The 23388-nt window shown below is 39.6% G+C and overlaps 1 protein-coding gene across 3 annotated transcripts in view; it reads right to left on the bottom strand.

Annotated features, from left to right (window-relative positions):
• BBS9 (Bardet-Biedl syndrome 9) overlaps window positions 1-23388 on the bottom strand; it is a 442846-nt gene that overhangs the window by 52710 nt on the left and 366748 nt on the right. For all 3 annotated transcript variants that reach the window (XM_067746666.1, XM_067746668.1, XM_067746667.1), the window contains one exon: window positions 9287-9509. In XM_067746666.1, coding sequence (XP_067602767.1) covers window positions 9287-9509 — 223 coding nt within the window. The remainder of the gene's footprint in view (window positions 1-9286; window positions 9510-23388) is intronic.

The raw sequence follows: 23388 nt of genomic DNA, 5'->3' as shown, positions 1-23388 counted from the left end.
TGATAGGCCTTCCCGGATAGTTACTCCTAATTGCTTCTCCTCTCAAATACAACTCTAATCCTGGATTCAAATATTCTTCCACTAACCTTTATTCATCCCAGTATGGACTCCCTATTACAATGGATAATTATGACCATCCTATTAAAAACTGAATGCTTTCTTTACTTATAACAATATAGTTTGATTTTCAAAACAATTTTGAAACAGTGTGTTATTTCAAAACAAGGTGGTGCTACCTCAATATTTCAAGTGAGGAAACTATGGCTCCAGAAGAATAAGTAGCTGCACAATTGCTAAATGGTTGAGCTTGCCCCTCCCACAGCAGCTACGGCAAGTCAACCTTAATTTACCACCTCACCATTCACCCCTTCTGGCTCACAGATTATTATAAAACTCTATTTCTCCAAAGCTCATGTGGCTGGACTTCATTAAACTTTCTTTTCTTTAAATCTCCCTATACTTCCAATTTATATCTGGGTTCTCATTTTTTTCTCTTCTCAAATACTAACTCTTTTCAGTTTACCTGTATTCTAGATTATTCCTCTGCCTCCTCAAACGTTCCCATTTAACATGAATGTTGGATTTTAGCACTCTCATCTTGCCACCATCCCCTGACCTTCAAACATCTTGAAATATCTTTTCTAAAGAGAAGAAAAAGAAAAGAAATAAAAACCTTGATCATAGCCTATTTACTTCTTTTTCTATCTGCTTTCCTATACTGTTCCGTCCAGTTACAGAAGGATCTTCCTTGACCTTCTTCTGTCCTTTATAGTACTGACACAACCTCTTCTGGGAATTCCTTGAAATTCACTTCCTCCCTGTAGAATCCACCTCTTGTCTGGCTCTGCAGATAAGTCCCAAATCCAGTGTTCCCCAGCTTCTGCCTTCACTACCAAAGGGTTCATCCAATTGCAAAGTTGCAATGATGACCTCTAAGCTGAGGATACTAAAATCTACTTTCAAGCTTTAATTTTTCCCTTCAACTCAAATCCCTCAGATCCAGCTATTGACATATCTCTTTTCTTGGATGCATCTTAATCATCTCAAGCTCACTGTATTTGAAATGAAGCACATTATTCATAACAAAATTACAAACTTAATCATTTCCATCAATGGCAACTAAAGAACTTGATGAACTATCTATATTCATCCCTATTCGTCATACTTCTCTCTATCCTGCATACCACCATCAGATTAGTATTTCTAAAACACTGGGGGTTATTTTTGTTTTGTTTTGTTTTTTAAACCATTTTTTAAATTGAACAAAACACTGTTTTTCCATAAATCACTTATAGCTTAAGAATCTTTAATAGCTTCCATCACCATTTGCATCATGCTCAATCTCTTTTATCCAGCTTTTCAAGTTCCTATATCAAAAGATGCTTACTGGGCTTCCCTGGTGGCACAGTGGTTGAGAGTCCGCCTGCTGATTCAGGGGACAAGGGTTCGTGCCCCAGTTCAGGAAGATCCCACATGCCACGGGGTGGCTAGGCCCCGTAAGCCATGGACGCTGAGGCTGCGCGTCCGGAGCGTGTGCCCCGCGACGGGAGAGGCTACAACAGTGAGGGGCCCGCGTACCACAAAAAAAAAAAAAAAAAAAAGGATGCTTACTGATCTACCAAACTGAATTTCTAATCTGAAACTTAACCAGTTTACTTACAGACCCATATCTCCTTGCTTAGATCACCAACTCTATCTATAATATCTGCCACTATCCTTTCTAAAAGTCTAAAATTCACACCTACTTCAAGACTTAGCCTCTTTCGAAACAGCTCCACTGATTCATTCTGAAATATAAGGTAGACCAATGGCAGTTTCCTATTTTTGATACTATACTACAGTCTGTGAAATATCACCATTACGGAAAGCTGGAGGAAGGGTACATGGGATTCTATGTAGTATTTTTGCATCTTCCTGTGAGTCTGTAATTATTTTAAAATAAGAAGTTTAAAAAAGATATGATGGGCATCAACTATATATATACCAGGCATAAGTAGGATGCTGTGTTCACAAAAAAGAATACAATATATCAATATATTGAGTCTTTCATGCACTTACTTTCTATCTGGAGGTATTATGGACTGACTTATGTCCTCCCCAAAATTCACAGGTTGAAGCCCTAACCCCCAGTATGACTGTATTTGGAAATAGGGCTTTTAAAGAGGTAATCAAGGTTAAATGAGGTCATGAGGGTGAGGCCCCAACCCAAAAGTACTAGTGTCCTTATAAGAGGAGGAAGACATACCAGGAGTGTGCATGCACAGAGAAAAAGGCCATGTGAGGACACAGAGAGAAGGTGGCCATCTGCAAGCCAAGGAGAAAGACCTCAGGAGAAACCAAAACTATGAGCACCCTGATTTTGGACTTCCAGCCTCCAAAACTGTGATTGAAAATAAATTTCTGTTGTTTAGGCCACCCAGCCTGTGGTATTTTGTTATTAGTTTGCCCTAGCAAACTAATACAGTGGTAAGGGATGAAATAAAAATATTAAACAATGGTACCCTACAATAAGTACAGTAAAAGCCATATACCAGAGACCAGGGAAGCACAGAAGAACAAGTAGTGCCAGGAAGGCCAATGAATGCTTTGTGGAATATCATTTCTTCTGAGTCTTCAGAAATTAGTGGTAATTTTACCACCAGCTAAAGACTGACTCTCTAAGTCAAAGAAACTATTTAAAAGTATAGAAGCTTACAAAGCATGGTGTATTTGGAAAATACTGAGAAATTCAGTATTAGTAAAGGATTTTAAGGAAGAAAGTACAGAATATAAGGGTAGAAGGATAATGTGGGTCTATTTAGTAAGGAGCATTGTATTTCAGGCTTAGAACTTTTGATTTAATGTGGTAGGTAACACCTGTGGAATATTTTCAAGCAGAGAAGTAACATACCCATATCCCTGTTTTTCCAAAGAAACTCATATTCACGGAAAAGTATAAATTCATTATGGATGTATACAGATTTAGCTACAAGAAAGGAAAATCCATACCATTAGCCATCACTATGCACTTCCCCATGCCAACCTCACCCCCAGGCCTAGGCAACCACTAATATACTTTCTATCTCTATGAATTTGCCTATTCTGAACATTTTATATGAATGGAATCATAATATGTGGTCTTTTGGACTGGCTTCTGTTACTCGGCATAATGTTTTCAAGGTTCATCCATGTTGTAGTTCTTTTTATTGCTAAAGAATATTCCACTGTATGGATATACTATATTTATTTATCCATTCATCATTTGAGGAATATTTGGATTGTTTCCACTTTTTGATTATAATGTTTCTATGAACATTCATAAGTTGTTTGTTTTTGATGGTAGTACTAAAAATAAAAGAGGATTTTTAATACAAGAAGACTATTGGTACGTCATTTTAGTAGTCTGAATAGGAGATAAGAGCATTAGTAATGTAATGGCAATGTGGACAGTGAAAAGAGATATATTTGGGAGGTGCTACCATCAGGTTTTGGTAACTGACTGAACATGGAGAGGAAAGGAAACAGACTCAAGATTGTTTCTGAGGACGCTGGCCTGGGCATTGGGTAATATCATCGACTGAGATCAGGCACACCGTAGGAGATGAGTTTCATTCAGGCATGTGGAATTGGAGAGGACTGTGGGGTATTAATGGAGACATGTGAAACCTGGAAGACGCCAGACAGAAAGGTACAAATTTAGAGGCACATGGAATTCAGGTGGTAGTTGGATCAGATCGTCCAGGAGAGCATAAAGATGGAACACCAATAGTCAAGAGACAAAAAGGAACAAGAAGGCATAAAGCAGACTGGAAAAGATAAGCCTGCGGGGGCCAGGAACAGTTTCCAACAGTAAAAGAGAAGCCAAGGAATGAAAACGTTTTAAGAAGGAAATGGTCTTACTGAAAAAGGCTGCAGAGCAGTCAAGGGGGTTGTAGGCAAAGTGTTCACCCAATTTAGCAATTATGTAGCCACTTGGGAAAAGGTTAAAAAAGTGCTCAGAGATCAATATCTTGCATGATTTGGCCTACTTTTGGAGAGGAGAGGCAGAGGTAGGAAGGAGGCAGAATCCATAAACTAGCTGCACAAAGTCCTGCAAAGTACTTGGGTCTCTTTATCAGAACTGAAATACAAACAAGCCCCATAAATACAGGTCATTGCCCTTGAATAACATAAAAGTCATTAATTTCCTGATTTATGACACCAGTCCTTGTTTTTTCCTTACCACCATTTCTGATACAACTATAGTCATTTTATTGTTGGCATTTTCTATCACAGTCTCTTTTTACAAAAGTTATATTCGTTATTTGTACGAAAATGTACACATTATATGGAAGAGAACTAGCAGGAGGACACTCAGACACCACCTATAACTGTGGCACCCAGTATAATTATCATTAACATACACCTCGGTTTATATGCGTCTGGACCAGATTTTGAGACGTGTATCACTGAAGCTCTGTCTTTTGCTTTCTGCCTTTATTGACTTACTTAGAAAGACTTATCCTGCACCTCCATGTCTATGTATCTACCTCTATTTCATTGTGTGTTTTTGTGTTTCCTTTTTTTTTTTTACATTTACATCTCTTATCCATCTGAAATGTATCGTGGCACACAGAATGGGCTAGGGAATCTATTTTTTCTCCAAATGGTTGGCCTGTTCCCAGAAACATTTTTCAATTAATTCACCTTATCCACTCTCCATTGCTTTGAAATGTCACATTACACATGAGATCAGAATTCAGGCTAGCACCTTCTAAATTCTTACATACATAATTTTGGGGAGGGGGGATTCTCCTACTTATAGATGTTCTAATTATCCCAATTGTAATCATAAAAAAGCAAAAGCATAATACAAAGATATTCACTCAAAAACGAATTGGCCACTTATAAAATTAGTCTCTACTCCAGTATCTTTCCACATTTAACACTAGAGGAATCCCCATCTGCTATCAACTTTTTGTATTGGTTCATCTCTCACCAACTGTTGGAAACTGTTGCAAATACAGCATAAATGGGCTGCAGAGGGAAATTACAAACCTTGCAAATGATGCAAGATGCAATGCAGTTAAAGTGTTATTAGAGAACCGCTTGTATCACATGCAAGGACAGTACCCGGAGAAAATCTGGCAATTGAGGACAGGAATAGAGATGCAGATGTAGAGAATGGACTTGAGGACACGGGGAGGGGGAAGGGTAAGCTGGGATGAAGTGAGAGAGTGGCATGGACATATATACACTACCAAATGTAAAACAGATAGCTAGTGGGAAGCAGCCACATAGCACAGGGAGATCATCTCCTTGCTTTGTGACCACCTAGAGAGGTGGGATAGGGAGGGTGGGAGGGAGACGCAAGAGGGAGGAGATATGGGGATATATGTGTATGTATGGCTGATTCACTTTGTTATAAAGCAGAAACTAACAAACCATTGTAGAGCAATTATACTCCAATAAAGATGTTAAAAAAAAAAAAAAAGAAAATCTGGCAATTGGTCCAGTTAACAATGAAGAGAAGAAAATTGGCTAGAATGATGACATGATAGATGTTTCTGAAGAAAATGGTTTGCAGATCAAAGAAAGATCCCTAGGAAAATGGATAATGCCTTGGAATATTTTTTCCTAAAAATTACCTTCTTTGTGAAGGTGCTAGTTAGGCCAAATTTGAGTGTCCATCATCATACCAGAAACAAAGCAAAAACAAAAACCTCACGCAATTTCTTCATTGCTGTCTCTAAGAATTGGCACAAAATTGCAGGCATAACATAAATTCTGGCAAATATATGATAAACTTACTGTTGATTTTAACTTTACTCTTTTTCAAACAAATCTTTTGTTTTCCTAATGAAAACAATGAAATGTTGGTTCCAGTTTCAGGTAGTCTTCTTCTGATACCAATTAGTCTCGAACCTTCCATACTTTAATCACTAGCAATTTAAGGTAAACCTCAGCCTCAAGCACCTGCAGGGTTGCAGCAAGTAACAAACAGGTATGAGAAAGCCAGCTAGGCAACTAAAGGCATTCACATTCAGATTTTTTTTTTAAAACACTACCCTGGTGGCCCTCTGTAACTCTTGTTCTAAGGGTAGAATACATACCACTGAGATTAGAAAAAAGACATTTAATGAAAATGCAATATTCCCCAGCTGAAAGATGTGAATACAGAGGTACAGATAAGAAAAATACAAGTTTGATGGTTCTGTAATAAAAAGAATACCCAATAAAGATTAGGCTAAATCCTGATAGAGAAGCTGAAGGTTGATAAAGGCAAGCAGGAGAAATGTGAGGCAAAGAAGTCCATAAGGTAATTCCCAGTGGGAAAGATTTTCAAATTCTGGACGCCAGGGAGGATGTTGTCATCATGGCCTTTACTGGAGCAAAGAAAGGGCACATCCAAGGTGCTGGGTTCATAAAGTCATGAGGCTAGAGAAGACCAAGAGTTTTTTATTCTGAGATTCATCTGTAATTTAATAGGGAACATGGTAAAATTACACACATCCCTGCCTTTTAATATCAACCACTAAGTCACTTCATCTTCCTAGCGCCTTCGTTACCTCAGCTGTTAAGAGAGGGAAGTAAACCAGATGATTTCTGAGTTCCTGCCCAGCTATTAAAAAAAAGATCATGTCTGTGAAAAATGCTTGTATGCTTATGTGTTCAGTAATCTACTCCTTTCTAATATGCCACTTTACCTTCACATATTCTGAAACAACTACTATAGCTAAACATCAGAAATTTCACAACTACTGGTTTGAAGCAGAAATAACTCAGAAATAATCTCTGTAATAATGGTACCATGTCACCTACTGAGATAATAAAAATTAAGCACAAAGCAAATACAGGGTAAATCCTTATTATATTCCTCATAGCAAAGAAAAGAGACTGTGTGAAATTTCTGCCCTTTTCCTCCCACAATTCTAGGCCAATTTAAGTGAAAACAAGGCCAGATCAAGAATAGCTCACACAGGAGGAGGCTCTGGCTAGAAATATATTTGTACCGTGTGGTCTGTGTGGTCTAGAGGGAAGCACAGTGCACTACAAGATTTGGATTCTAGACCTAACCCTTCTGGTAACCATGTAACTCTGGGAAAGATATTTAGCTTTCCTTAACTCAATTTCTATTTGTAAAACAGCAATAATTCTACATGTTTCTTCTACCTCAGAAACGTGTTAAGTACAGAAATAAGTATGTGAAAAATCTGAGCTCTATGGAGGAAAGGTATTATAGGCAATAATGGAGCATGGTAATGACGAAGAGCACTGATTTAACAAATTTTAAGAACTTGCTATCATGACTGGATATGGCAGGTGGGAGGGAGAGTCACTCAACTAAAGTCAAAAAGTGGGTCATCATTAAGTAAAAGCAAGCAATTATGACCGCGACAAATACGCACAGCCTCAATCTCTCCAACGGGATGAACTCGGCTAGACTAGTGTGACAGGCACACACCTGGCTTCCAGATTCCTGGTTTGTGAACAAACACATTTTCCATCTTCCTTCATTTCTCCCTCCCTTCCTTCTCTTCCTCCTTTCCTCTGCCTCTTCCTTCCAAATATTCAGAAATTTTACATCAAGGGTTTCAAAGGACACAGCCCTGAAGTTGCTTCCAAATCTAGTTATTTAAACAAATGTCTAAAGTTCTATAATCAATAAATGTGACTAAAGAAGCATCGTTTCTCTCCAGGTGTCCAGGTGTTTGCTCACAGCAATGCCACCGGACTCCCAGTGGCTGTTTCCAAAGAGGCTCCAACAAGGACGTGGGGAAGACAAGGCAGGGCTACCAAGGCCTGCACTGACAAACACACCAGCCAATCAGGGGGTCAGTCCATCTCTTTTTAAGCTTTCCCTTTTATGTATTTGGCCTTCTCCCTCAAGCCTCCTTTGTTTCTCCAATTGGCAAGAAAGGAGGGAGAGCCATATACTGATTGCTGATTATAGTGAATATTTTTCATTTAGTATCTCATTAAGCCTACATATTTATTTCTTAGGAAAATCATCCTAACAGTGGACAGAGATGGATGAATCGAGGCCCAAGGACCAGTTAGGAGGATGTTAACAAGGGCAAGATGAAGACGACCTAAATTAAGACAAACTATTAGAACTGTTTCTAAGTAGGAAGGCAATTCTATTCTGAGATGCCACATTAGAAATATTACTTTGGAATGAAAGTTAGGTTCTGCCTGTGTATGATTAAGGCAAAAAAATTTTCAAACCATAGAGTACAGAATCCCATGGTCCCAAGCCAGCCGTTCTCTCCACCCCAAATTTATAAGGTGAATTATGCATACATCTGTACAATGGTAATAATTATAGTTTGAATTTTTTGAGTATATCTCTGTTCCAAGAATTGTGCTAGGTGCTTTACAAACATATAATGCCCTAGCAACAAGGAAGGCATTATTATACCCACTTTGAAAGGAGAAACTAGACTCTGGAAAGTTAAGAAACATATCCAGGTTATATGAGCAGTAACATCAGCATGGGGGGGCGGGCAGTAAGTGTACAAAACGCATGTAAGGAGGAAGATGAAAAACTCCACACCACTTCCCATACTATGGTCCTTGTTTTAGGAGGAAATAGATGCTACCGCTGCTGCGTTTAATAAATTCACTTACTTATGCTCCTTGCTGCTGCCATAAAGAGACACACTAAGTAGAGCTAAGCGGAACTTGGGAGTTGCGGCCTCTAAAGGACCGAATGCAGCGCTATTGACGGCTCAGCCCCTGACTGTGGGAAGGGCTGACTTGGATGCCCATGGTCATCACTGACTGCCCAGGTCTGGGCAACCTGGATCTCTCTCCCCCTGACACATAGAGGCCTCAGCCTTGAAGCCTGCTCATGTCTCCTGATCTCCAGTCTTTTTCTTTGTCTCTTCCCCCTTATTCTGGTGACCACAACCAGGAAAACAGCAGAAGGGATGGGACTCATCTGGACTATATTAGCTGCTTGTATTATCCTATTTACATTTATGAAATATGGTATCGTGAGATCACATTTAGTAAAATTTTCCTTAAAAATAGTTTTATTCTCTAATCCACTTTTTATTGGTTAGAAGCAAAACAAAATGGATCATATATTTAAAAGCAGAGGGAAGAAAAAAGACATACCATTCTAGAAATGTCTAGCAAGCAAATACCCCAAGAATATTTATCCAAGTGGTTACCCTGGGATATCTGAGGGGAAACGTGAAAGTAATTTTCTTGGCTATCATCACTTTAATATGAAATGTAAACCCCAAGTACAACCACAGGCACATTCCTTTAATTTGGCCAAAGTACAGTTGTGTTTTGGGAGCATGAATGGAGCTCTTACCTGGCATGACCATGGTCTGGGGAGCCGCTGCGTCAGTACTTAGGCAGAGACGTCCACCTTTGGCTAATCGATCGCACAGCAAGGTGATATGTTTCTTCAATCGGCTTGTGTCTTTGGGTATGCTCAACTGGCTGCTGAGGTTCAAAGCCTGCTCCTTGGAACTCTTCGATAGGCAGGTCTTCAAAAGGTGGGAAATAGCAGCATCCACTGTTTCTTCCCAGCCCTGGATGCAAAAGCCAATTTGCAATTTATGCATAGATGACAAATGAGCAAAGTAAGCACTTTACTGTTAATCAAGTTATAAGATTATGAGTGTTTTTATGTCCCACTGTTGGGGACTTGTTAAGAGCTTGGTGCCTGGAATATTCCAGACCAGTCTGGTTTTAAATTCTAGCTCTGTCAATTGTTTGAGTATATTACTTAATTCCTCTTAGCCTCATCCTCACCTACAAATGAGGATACCAATAATATGTATCTCCAAGGGTTGGGGTGATTAAATGAGATGGTATATGAGAAGCTTTTAGCCCTGTGCCAGGCATGATAATCATCATCATCTCGGGTGTATGTATGTTTGATGATCCAGAGAGTGAAGCCCTGGGATTATAGTTCATTTTGCTGCTGAAGGAGAACGAGCCAGGACAAGGAGAGACTGGGGGAAACTGGAAGGGAGAGAAAACCCTGATGTCTCTCTCAGCTATTGGTTCCACAGCCTTGGGTTTGTAGGCCAAAACCAGAGGAGCTTTGTCAAGAGGGATTTTGGGAGACACAAGCCTACCCAGTCCCACTCCCGTGCCCAGGTGACCAAAAGTGACACGAAGTGAGGAAGTGAGCCGTTTACCCCCATTTGCTGGGAACAGTGTGGCTGGGCTGCAGTGAAGACCATGAGGAGTGCAGTGTCACCTTAGCACCCTGCAAGCTGTAATTCTAGGGATATCTATGGCGGGCAGGGACCACGGTGTCATCACAGAGGATTGGCATGAGGAAGCACCACCCTCAGGTGGGTTCAGATAACAACAGAATGAGAAGCGGGAGGGGTCTGCTTATGCTCTCCAATCGGACATCCCCAGGGGGCCCCAGAGATAACTGGATATGAGTTTCGGGGGGTCTGGAGGTCTTAAGCAGCAAAATAGAGAAGTGTGAATGAAATCTGGGTATTATCGCCAATGTGATTGCATGTGTACCCAGAGGCTGGTGAGACTTAGAACACCACAGGCTTGACAATCAAAGTGAAATTATAAAGGATGATACTGAATGACTATCCTCATAGAATACTACAGAATAGTCCAAGCCCCTCACATAAGGGTGAGTAACCTGAGACTCAGAGAGGAGCCCCTGGGTGACTTCACTGTTGGTACCACTCTATCCTCAACCTTATCAGTTGAGCCACCTTTCAAACATGCAAATCGGATTACATTATTCCTAAACTTCAACTCCTAAAGCCAAATGCTCAGTTTAGCATATAAAGCACCTGCACCGTTTTATTCTCTCCCTGTCCATCTGCAGCCACACTCTCACCCTGGCCTCTACACATGCTCGGCCCTCCTGCTGCGATGCCCTATCTCCACTTGTTACCTGGCCAACTACTACTTACGACTCAGCTCAGGCACTGCCATCCAAGCATCGCATTCGTGGGCCCTCTCCAGGACTCTGAGACCTCACACAACGAGGTCCATCACTGTACTCCTCACCCTGCGCAGTGGCTACCATCTGCATGCCTGGTTTCTCCAGTGCCTGGAGGTCTCCGCACCCCTAGCACTGTGCTTGGTCAAGAAATGTGTTTGCTGGACGGAGAGATGGTGAACTAGGATCTTAGAATTGGGAGGACTTTGGAGATCTTTAGTCCAGTCTCATGGGACGTTCCCTGGAATACAGTAGCAACCATCTGCCTAGGTATGCTTGTCCCCAAGATCCAAAATTACTACGTTTGGGGGCAGTTCATTCCTTTCAGGGACATGTGTAACCAGCAGAAAGCTATTCCTAAACTGAGCCAAAATCTGCCCCGTTGGCCCTTATTCTATCCTCCAGAGCCATGCAGAATAAATCTAACCTCTCTTCTACATGACAGCCCTTTATATCTGTGAAGACAGCAATTCTGTACCCTCTCCTCCAGAATAAACATCCTCAGTTCCTCCAGCTCTTCCTTATATAAACATGGTTTCAAGTTTTCTCTCCATCCTGACCACTTGTCTTTGAATGAGCTCCAATTTTAAACACTTAAACATTTATACAGCTAACTAGAGAACCCCAAACTGACCCCAAGACACCAGGCTGGGGATGGGAGTGCAGGGTGGAAAGAGCCGCCCCCTGTTTACTGGGAGTTCTCACTGCCAGCCTGGCCTCTGGTTGCCTCTGCTCTCTTGGCAGCTGTACCACACTCCTGAGTCACAACGAGCAAACAGATGATTAAGCCTCAGGCCTTTTCCACACTCACCACACATCTTCCTTGTAGGCTTAAGCAGCTGGTTCTTTAGACCAAAGTGCAGGCTCTGTATATATCCGCTAGAGAACTTCCCGCTGATTGCCAACATCAGGATTTGTTACTCTATTGACCCATTATAGATGGCAAATTAGGAAACAAATTAATTATTTTTAAATGAGATGTCAAAGGCTATAAAAACAGCTTCCTATCCCAAACCACTAAAGAATAATAAACCGCTGGTTACTACAAAGACATCTCTATACAAATATCAAAACCTAAACTAGACAAATATTTAAAATTGAATTGTATTTCAATAATAATGGGAAGAGGTAAATTAAGACAAAATAGTAACCCAAATGTCATTGGAGAGGACATATTTTCAAGTTGTTTTTGAAGCCACTGATGACGACCTCTGGAGTATAAGAAGGAAAAATCCTTTGTATATAATTTGGCATTTGTGTGCTCTGTGGTCATTTCAGCATTAAAACAGTTCCTACTATTTTATAGACTATTCATCTAAGCAAACTACTGTTTTCATAAGTAGGTTACAGTAACATATTAGATAATTTAAGTAGATATGGCATTTACTTAATATAGAGGTACTACAGAATTTCCTTTTCTACTGCCAACTTGCAGATCAAGTCAAAAACCATGTCATGTTTAGGTATTTGGCATGGATATTTCTTTAATATAATGAGGCATAATGCCAATACTTCAAAAATATTGTTACTGAAATACAGGGTTATTATCTGGAAGGCCTGAATTGCTACATAAACTCAAATATGATAATAAAAAGGAATGTTTATGAGACAAAAGAAGAGCCTTAAAAATGCAATGTGAGGGCTTCCCTGGTGGCGCAGTGGTTGGGAGTCCGCCTGCCGATGCAGAGGACATGGGTTCGTGCCCCGGTCCGGGAGGATCCCATGCGCCGCGGAGCAGCTGGGCCCGTGAGCCATGGCCGCTGAGCCTGCGCGTCTGGAGCCTGTGCTCCGCAGCGGGAGAGGCTGCAGCAGTGAGAGGCCCGCGTGCCGCTAAAAAAAAAAAAAAAAAAAAAAAAGCAATGTGATAATCCACTGATCAACCATGTAGCATACTTAGCTGATAAAATGTGAAACAAAACTATGTGGAAATCTAGAATCTCAAGTATGAGAAGTACATTAAAGATAAGCTCTTTTAACCACCTTTTTGGTGTTTGAATCCATTACCTTTATTTACAGCCCTTAAATTGATAAGTCCAATATTCAGTTTTAACGTCTAAACACACACACACACACACACCCCATATGCACATACCTGACCTTTATCCTTTAAAGTTGAACACCAATTGTACTAATAATTGAACATCAATTGATGTTTATCACTTGAACATCGATTGCCTCTCCTAATTGCAAGAGTGAAAGAAAATCTTAATTTTGGTAAAATGGTGCTAAAAAACATCTGAAAGGGAAGAAACTACTAAGCAAGTGCTCTTTGGTGATAGTTGATATGATTTTAGTTCTCAAATCCATAGCCTAACTCTTAAAGTCCCAGTTAACCCATGTATGGCTTTTAGAAAACGACAGTAGGTGTGAAGTTACAGCTATAAATGTGTGACTAAATCCATAAATAAATTTAAATGTACATGTTACTGTTTTATCTTCTTCATGGGCCTTGTCAGTACTAGAAATTAATTTATTTACTGGGCTTTTTTGTGCTTACTATATCTAGTCTAGTATTGACAATTGGAGTTTTGCTTTGTTCCCAAGGTCTAGGCTCTACCCCATGTGGTAACTTAACTTTTGTCTTAGTCCTTCTACCTGAGCCCCTACGTTGGGAGCCTGCTTAAAGGGTCACTCCTTAAAGGACTGGGCTGCCTTGCTCCTGCCAAATCCCTTCCAAGGAACTAGACCTAAGGCTGTAGCCCTGCTGCCTGATTTCAGTGCCAAGTTGCCTGCTGTGTGCGTTCCCCAACATGGCTTTTCATGTTTCACCTGCCTGTGCGGAGGCTCCTATATGCCATGCTGGTCCCAGATGCCTCTCTGTACCAGTGTGATGCCCTATTTCTATGAGGAAGCTTTTTAAATTCAAGGCCTTAGCCTCTGCTAGCCTGTTCCTCCTACTGCCTGAAGTCAACTGAGCTATGCTTTTTGCTATCCAGAGACCGTACAGCCATGGCTGAGTTTCTGACTTCCCTGCTCTACTTGCCCTGCTAGTCTCCACTGGTCATTGTGCCTAAAAACCAGTATAAGCAAGTGGCTTTTCAGAAACGGTAAGATGCAGAAAGTTTGACCAAGTTTGTCAAGTTAATTTCCTAGGGTATCAATCAAAATAACCAAAGAAAAAAATAAACTAAAACAGTATTCTCATGCCACCTGCAAATTAAAACAGCCGAGTTGAAGATAACTGCCCCAAGGCTTCTGGATTTTGACTTAACCTCATTCACCTCAACAGCCTCTTCCCTGTATGACCTTAGATAAATCACTTAATCTCTGTAGGGTATATCTAAGGTCTCCATAAAACAGGAATAACACTATTTGCCACGCCAATTTTACATGAATGGTAAGGCACTCAAATCTTAAGCAGAAGATACTACGGCATAAGCATGTATATTCAATCCTACTTTTTTTAAATCAGAAAATACAAATACACAATTGGAAGCCAATGTGAAGAGTAATATCTTTTTTTTTTTTTTTTTTTGTGATACGCAGGCCTCTCACTTCTGTGGCCTCTCCCGTTGCAGAGCACAGGCTCCGGATGTGCAGGCTCAGTGGCCATGGCTCACGGGCCCAGCTGCTCCGCGGCATGTAGGATCTTCCCAGACGGGGGCACGAACCCGTGTCCCCTGCATCGGCAGGCGGACTCTCAACCACTGCGCCACCAGGGAAGCCCAAGAGTAATATCTTTAAACTTTTATTCAAACAAATCATAAACTTCTGCAAACCTATGTTTATAATAGAAACACTACCACATCCACAACTATAGTAGTATAGGGAAAAACCACACAATGCCATGGTAGCATTTGTTACCCAATGTGCACACAGTTAACTCTAAGGCAGAGAGGAAAGGTTAAAAAAAAAGAAATCTGTGTAAAGGAACAAATGGAGATTGTGTACCCACATCCCAGGTTTCAGTTGAGGAGAGAAGAATCTCAGAAATGGCCCGCCTTACATTATACATTTGAAGGTAAAATGACCTGTACATCGTATTCATTTACTTGAAAAAAAGTTGTATTAAAGAGAAATAAATTTCCTCTTGAATAGATGCAAAGGATTCACAATTAAAAGTCTTTGGTATTAATGACTGATCTTATGATTACTATTACTTTGTATTGTATCATATTATAATTATCCAAGATAAGGAAAAATAATCAAATGAAGGGTCATTGTAAACTTAGGTACAAATAAACTTAGTTCTTTAGTTGTAAATTATATATTTTGGAAGATATAAGAATTTTTCAGGATTCATCTAGGTTCAGATTATTTCTAAAGAATAGATTTTATTCAGTGAATCTTCCTTCATGCAAAGGAGGGCTTGAAATGTTGAGCTATTTACCTTTGAAGAGTAAAATAACTCTCTGAACCTGAAACAAAATAAAATAAAATTTAAAAATGAAACTAAGCTGTATGGCCTACGTGGCACCTTAATGAGTTTAAAATTATGTTCAGTGGTTTTTATAAAATAAAACATTGAAAAAAACCAGTGTAGGGGCTTCCCAGGTGGCGCAGTGGTTGAGAGTCCGCCTGCCGACGCAGGGGAAGCGGGTTCGTGCCCCGGTCCGGGAGGATCCCGCGTGCCGCGGAGCGGCTGGGCCCGTGGGCCATGGCCACTGAGCCTGCACATCTGGAGCCTGTGCTCTGCAACGGGAGAGGCCACAGAAGTGAGAGGCCTACATACCGCAAAAAAAAAAAAAAAAAAAAAATCAGCTTAAACTTTTTCAACCCATCACTAATAAAATGAAGCACTCCCCAATATCATCATCTTTTAATCTTAAACTGAAGTGATTTACTGGACTTCAGTATTGTCATGATTCAAAAGCTGTAAAAATCTCATTCAGATTTTAACCAGAAGTAGAACAGGGTGCCAGCCTTATCAACACAGCATTGTGAAAAATGAAGCACGTTGCTTCCTATTGGATGAAAATCTAAAACCTTTTTGAGAAACAGAAGCTAAGCAATCTTCATGGAGTTTAGCAGCAGTACAAGCAGAAAACACAAGGCTGCTTCCAATCAACCTACTCTGATACTTTTTTTTAAGTTACGTTTTGCTAAGAAATTTGCATTTGACCTGTACTCCCATTCTGACCCCAAAGATTTAGACAGAGGAAGGAACACAAGTAGATTACCTGAATTATCATGAAACCTGATCCTGGAGAGCCGTATTCAATTTTAAAACAAAACAAAACGTTAATGATGTCCCACATAGCCAATCATTTTTTAAAAAATAAATTTATTTATTTTTGGCTGCGTTGGGTCTTCGTTGCTGCACGCGGGCCTTCTCTAGTTTCGGCGAGCGGGGGCTACTCTTCATTGCAGTGCACGGGCTTCTCATTGCAGTGGCTTCTCTTTGTTGCGGAGCATGGGCTCTAGGCGCATGGGCTTCAGTAGTTGTGGCTCGTGGGCTCTAGAGTGCAGGCTCAGTAGTTGTGGCGCACGGGCTTAGTTGCTCCATGGCACGTGGGATCTTCCCGGATCAGGGCTCAAACGTGTGTCCCCTGCACTGGCAGGTGGATTCTTAACCACTGCGCCACCAGGCAAGTCCCTAGCCAATCATTTTGACTAAGCATTAAAGTCTGCTTCAGGCAAAAGCTTCCAGTCACATGCACTATTCAGAAACAACTTACAAAAATATTAAGACTGGAAAATAAAATTGATAATGAATATTCCAAGGGAAACCTGCTTCTGGTGATGGTAGATTAGATCATTTGGACCAATTATCCCACTGAGAATAACTAGAGAAAACATATACAAAAATCACTTCTTTGAAGGTATAGGAAAGCTAACAAGATAGTACTTACCAGGTCAAGATCCAGGGGACAAAGGAAGCCCAGAAAAATGAGTCCTGAATTTGTGGCTGCTTTTTCCCCTGAGGTCATTAGTTACCTGGACTAACATGCAGCTTTGGTCCTTCACTTATTCACCACCTCAGGCTATGACTTATGCTTGCTTATGTATTTCCATGTAAGAGGCAGCATGGCTCATGAGAAGAGCACTGGGTTAGAAGTTGGAAGACCTAGCCTAAAATGTGGCACCTTTCCTTATAAGCTGTATGTCTCTGGGAAAATTATTTTAGGTCTCTGGGTCTCAGTTTCCTCATCAGTTAAAAATCAGAAAAATAATTTTCTTTGCCAGGTGCTTTTAGATTTAATGAGACATATTTAGCAATTGTAGTTACTGAATTCCATGCTATTATTCTTACTTCTGGGAGTTGTCTCTAAAAGTTGATCTTTCGGGGGCTGGTTCTTGTGAATAATAATGACACTAGAAATAACAACAAGAGAAAAAACTATTTAGGACCTCTTATGTACTAGAAAGTACGCTAAGAAATTTACAAATATTATTTGTAAATAATTATCTTGTTAAATTGGTATTGTAACTTCCAACTAAGGTGCTGGATGCAAAGCATTTCACCACAAATGACACAATTATTAAAAGTAAGAGCTGTAATGGGATCCAGGACTGTATGGCTCTAAATTCCATGCTCTTGGTCACTATACTACAGACCACTTTTTTCCCATTTCATCATGTGTGCCTTTCAATCTATTTTCATCAGATCACCTTAGGCAGAAAATATCATATGAGGTCTTCCCCCAGAAAATTTATGGTCACAGTTAACATATTCATGGAACCAAAATTCAAATCAGCTTCTTTATCCAAGTGAATAATCTATACTGTATACAATTAAATAAGATTTTACTGCATAATCAAAAAGCAGTATGATTTGTGCCAGTTTGGATGGGTCAAAGCTTTTAGCACCTGCATAGACTACTGTAACTAACATCTAGGAATGGCCTTGGGACACCACATCCCCTGAAAACATAACAATGGTCAGACTTGACTCTGATGAGTCTGAGTTATAGATGCTCATTTCAAGGACTCATTACTGAGAATACTTGGAGAGCCCATTTTTATTATGGAATCAAAAGATTCAGGGGGGCTTCCCTGGTGGCGCAGTGGTTGAGAATCTACCTGCCAATGTAGGGGACACAGATTCAAGCCCTGGTCTGGGAGGATCCCACATGCCGCGGAGCAACTAGGCCCGTGAGTCACAACTACTGAGCCTGCGCGTCTGGAGCTTGTGCTCTGCAACAAGAGAGGCCGCGACAGTGAGAGGCCTGCGCACCGCGATGAAGAGTGGCCCCCGCTCGCCGCAACTAGAGAAGGCCCTTACACAGAAATGAAGACCCAACACAGCCAAAAATAAATAAATAAATAAATTAATTAATTAATTATTTTTTAAAAGATTCATGGGGTCACAGACTCCCCAAATACCCATATATCTGACAGAGCCTGGGGAAAATCTTACTGAAGCTAGGACAAGAGAAGAGCCATGTAAATAAACTGAAGGCATCAACTCCTCCCTAACAACGCTGTGTTCTTAAAAATCTCAAAGAATAGGAAATAACCAAATTCAAGAAAAAATGTCCCAAAACACATGAAACCACTGATTTAAGTGTAAAGCACTTTTCTTTAGGATCCCTTTCTTTCTGTGTTTCTCTCTTCCTTTTAATTAGTTTGTACTTTTCAGGACCACCCAGAAGCTTCACTATTTTAAGATTTGCCTACCTACTTCTTTCTTGGTCAAAGCCACTGGTGGATCTGAAACAGCAAAGGAAGGTCCAAATACTAGATTTCTATTTCTATTTTCTTTCAAATAGAATTCAAGTCCGAAGAAAAAAATATAGAAAATGGGATCTGAAGTGACTGACTGTACACCATTCAATGTTCATGTCATTTTTCACAGCAATCAAGCTAAGATAACAGCAACACAGCAGCACAAATCTCAAAGTTAAATAGTAATTGTCTACATAATAAGGTACCTTCCCGTCAACTTTGTGAAAAAATCAATTATATAGTTTGAGTTCTTTTTAGTGTTATGTGAAGCAAATAAGTAGATTAAATTTGTTAGCATTTTCTAATATAGAATCCAGCACGGGTACATATAATACACAATATAAATTTTACTTATCCTTGTTAAAGTAGTCATTGGAGAAGAATAAAACTTCAGTATGATCACCTTGTCAAAAGTTCCCCCACTGAGTCAGGTTTCTCATTTTTGTGAAGCTCCTTAGCTTGGGTTCAAATCTCGTCTCTGCTATTTTTTAGCTACATGACCTTGGGCATATTTCCTCATTTATAAATTGGAAGTCATAGTTGTGAAGCAAGGATGTGGATGCAAGTAGTTTATCTGACAGCTGATCCAAGAGGTGCTGGTGGGAAGTGAGTGAGTGAGAGGGGGAAGGGGGAGAAGACAATAAACTGCTGGGCTGTGAGCAGTTACTGCTGTAGGTAACTGGTGCAAGCCTGCTGGACTACTCTGGGAGGTGCTGTGTAATGCACCTTGGACTTTGCCAACTGGAGGGATGAGGGAGCTGGCGTATTAATCCACCAACCCCTGTCAGTCACTGATCAAACATGTGGCTGCACAGCCTCTGCCAAACAGGGAGAATCCTCAAGCAGCAAAACTGCAGGTGTCCAGCATGTAGAACCTTTCAGGAATGGCAGGAGGTGGAGAGACACGGGTGAAGCACAAACAGCAGCCAGCACAGAGTGAGGGTAAGGTATGCAGAGTCCTTGGCCAATGCGTAGTACTTAATAACGCTCAATAAGTTAGTTTTCTTACATTTCTTTGAATTGGGGGAGGCAGGCCTATATCTTCTGTGTGTGTATGAATGTGTATGTGTGTGTGTGTATTTAATTTCTATCCTTATTTCTCTACAAAACAGGGATGTCTTCTAATTAGTGAAGTTTATTGGATGTGGTTCTGAGATTGCTAAAAATTATATAGAGATGGTTATGACTTTGAATTTACAGCCAATGGGTTAGAAAACAACTAACCACTGCAACTGATCACTGCCATTAAACCACAGAAATTAGATTTCATAGGAAACTGGAAAGTTTCACCACTTTAAATGCAGAAAGTGAAGTATATTCCTGCTCACAATATCAGTGATTTCATCCACATAGTCTCATTCACTGTGGTGGGAGAGAAGACCTGTGTTCCTGAAGTCCTCATAAATGACATATCGGTGAAATCAAAGCTTAGATTTCATAATCATGTTATGCAATCTGCCAAATTAAGAGTGATAGCAACCTTCACTACTTCTCACAGTTTATTTGCAGCTTTCTCTTCAAAGCGCAACAACTGGTAAGATCTTTCCTATTTATATGAAATCTGCTTCTGGTTAAGGATGCCTGCTCCAAGATGGAACACCAAGGCATTGCCCTTTCCCATAACTTCCTGTCCCCAATTCAAACCACTCACAAATTTCCTGTTAATAAAAAATGACTGTAATTAAAATCTTTTATTCTATGCCTACAATTATGTTCCATCAATTCCAGAGCAATTTTTTCACATTTTAACATCTCTGAAATAGACTGTGTCAATTTCGGCGGCGTCTGACAACCGCTGGCTTCCAGGCACCAGTCATGCTATTGCTGTCAGTGCCTGTGTACGCGCAGTCTTTGTCTTAGCTGTTCATATTTTGTCACTTCAATTGATGGATGTGCAATGGCCATACTTTCCTGTCAAACTGATTATCATTTAAAATATCAAAATTATACTATGACTCATCATTGAACAAAAAAGTTGTGTGCACGGAAAGGCATGAGAATAGAACAGTTGGAAGTATAAATTTGACATTAGTGAAGCAAATATTCATGACAGAAGAATGACAACAATTCCATATGTTCTTTCAAAGCAAAAGCTAAGTGCCTTCCAGGATGTAAAACAAGAAGATACAGATAGGAGAAATGTATTATGTTTTGTTATTGAGATACATGCACACAGATTACTATCCTCTGTCAAACAATGCAACTGAAGTAAGAGAAATTGCCAAATCTCTGGGATAGATGTGGTTTGATTAATTAATGTATCACACAGAACTATTGTTAAAGCAGTAAACATCAATTTGCCTAAAATTTCTTGCTAACTATGGATAGAAGCTTCTTAACTTGCACCAATATATGATTCAACTGAAGGAAAAAAACGAAGCTTTGAGCTTAGTCAAAATGGAAAACTTTTAGAATGGATATTAGGGACTCAGAAAAAAAATCATGAAGGCAACAATGGTACACTCTTAAGGTTACATCAAAATGCTCTTCGTGGCACACAGGACAATGCTGTGTGTAAAAACAAGGATAGGGATCACCTGTAGTTGCAAGGTGACTTAAGAGAATCAAACTTTGAATGTGAAGAAGTTTCAGGAATACCTTAACCAATTTATGCTGCCTTCCTCTTATTGAGGCTCAAGAGTAAGATGTGATAAAATGTATGTCTAAAATCTAAAATCTAAAGTCTAAAATCTTTCAATAATTAGCTCAAATTTTAAGTGATAAAACACACTATGTCATAGTTTAATCGGCAGTGTTTGTTTTTTTTCCTAAGTGGTCCATAAAATAATGCTGTCACTTACAATGGATGGCATTCTATTGTTGAAATAGTAGTAACAAGAGCTAGTAATTCTTGGAGACTGTATATGCCCAGCACCACGTTTAGCACTTTATGTACATTTCCTCAATTAGTCCTCCTATGAACCTTAAGAGGTTTATAAAAGGTGTCCTTAACATCTGCACATCTTTGACAAGTAGTTTCCAAATGAGTTCACATGAGTAATATTTTTTTTTAAATATGGTTTAGCACTTCTGTGGTATTATTAATAATAGCAGCAGTAGTAGTAGTAGTAGTAGTAGTAGTAGTGGTAGTGGTAGTAGTGGTATTCTGGTCTTCCAGTTGACATAGATAACTAAACATCAAAACCCTGAATCTAAAAATGATGGTGAAGACACCCGAAGGAGGCTCAGTACATGGTCCAGTTCACTGAGACCAAATGAGCAATGTAACTTTCTTACTTTGTGTAGGAAATAGAATTTGGATAAGTATTATTGAAGAAGAAAAACCTTATTTTATACATATTTTTATTCAATGTTTATTGTGTTTCAGTAAATCATGAATAGTAGACCATAGCCAAACCTAAGGAAAGCCAGATTACGTGGAAAAAAAAAAACAACAACCATATACTAGAGGAAAGGATATACCTGAAATGTAAAGAGAAATTCCATGTGTAACAGCTCCTCAGATGCTGACATGGCCCTTCTCCCAACCTAACTGTGCGAAGGGCAGTGAGTTTCTGGTTCTGAGCACCTCTGAACTGGCAGATTCCTCACTCGGCACCAACTGTGTTTTCCATCAAACTCTGGGCATGTCTTCATGAGAAAGGCATTGGGGAGCCAAGTTCACTCACTTTCTTTATGTCATGTTCTTCCTCTGTACCATTTATTTACTGGTTCAGTAGGAATATAAAGAGAAAGTAAGGTGAAATCAAAGCTGGATGGCCACTCTCAACTCTCTTCGAAGCAGAACCAGTCCTTGGGGTCTGGTCTCGTTCACCAATGTACAGATAAGGAAACCAATGCTTAAAGAGTTCTGTAATTTGCCTAAGGATGCCCAGCTAGTTAAGTATTTGCTCTAAAAGGGATGTGAACCCCAGTCTGACATAATATTCTATTCAACTGATATACCACAGTTTGTATTTTCCAACTATTAGCATTTAGGTTGCTTACGGTATTTCATAATCATAAATATAAACATTATGGTACCAAATGGATTTTAGTTTACTACTTTCAGTGCATTAACTTAGATTACTGGTGCCCAAGTGTTGGATTAGTTTTATGACCCACATTTTCCTAGAGGACTCTCTGGAAAGACTATATCAGAAATAGCTGGGTGTGTCTATTTCACTACATGTCTGTTAGTAGTATTTATTACCAAATTTGACTAAATCAATAAAGGTGAAGTGTACCTAATAACTGTTTACACTTGCATATATTCATCACTGGTAAGATTGAAAATTTTTATGTTAACTGATTTGAATTACAGGATATGTGAATGAAAATATGTATAAATATTTATGTGTGGTGGTCTGGCTATCAGTTTACCTATATCTTTTACCATCTGTACAGGAAAGATCAAGTTTTCTCTTATAGAATGCCCCAAAAATTTGAGGTTGCTTGCAAAAAAAAAGGATTAATTCAAAATGGAAATAGATTGCTTCCTTTTTTAAAAATGACTTTTAAAAAGCTACACAGTTGTTGGAGGACAATCTGTAATTGTGTGAAACATTATGAAAGTAAATGGGGTATCAAGCAATCCACAGATCTTATATCCGACTATATGCTTAATTTAAGCTTTAATTCTGTGGGGATATAAAAGAATCTGTCCTTAAATTAGAATACAGACAAGCACATATTCAATTTTAGAGTATAAAATGAGAGCTAAATTATGTCATACCCCCAAGTGAAATTCACAAGAGAATGAAAGCCAGAATAAATAGGGAGGAAATGAAAATTGATCTGCCTCTTAAAGAGGGTAGATAGAAGGGTAAAGAGAGGACACTATTTTAGGTGAGGAAAAAAAGCTCTATTAGCCCTGCTTGATGGAAAGAAGCTGCGTATCCATGCAAAGTCAGCTTTCCCAGAACAAAGTGGGG

This window comes from Pseudorca crassidens, chromosome 8 (genome assembly GCF_039906515.1).
Source record: "Pseudorca crassidens isolate mPseCra1 chromosome 8, mPseCra1.hap1, whole genome shotgun sequence".
NCBI lineage: Eukaryota > Metazoa > Chordata > Mammalia > Artiodactyla > Delphinidae > Pseudorca > Pseudorca crassidens.
This window is presented reverse-complemented; position numbering and strand designations above follow the sequence as displayed.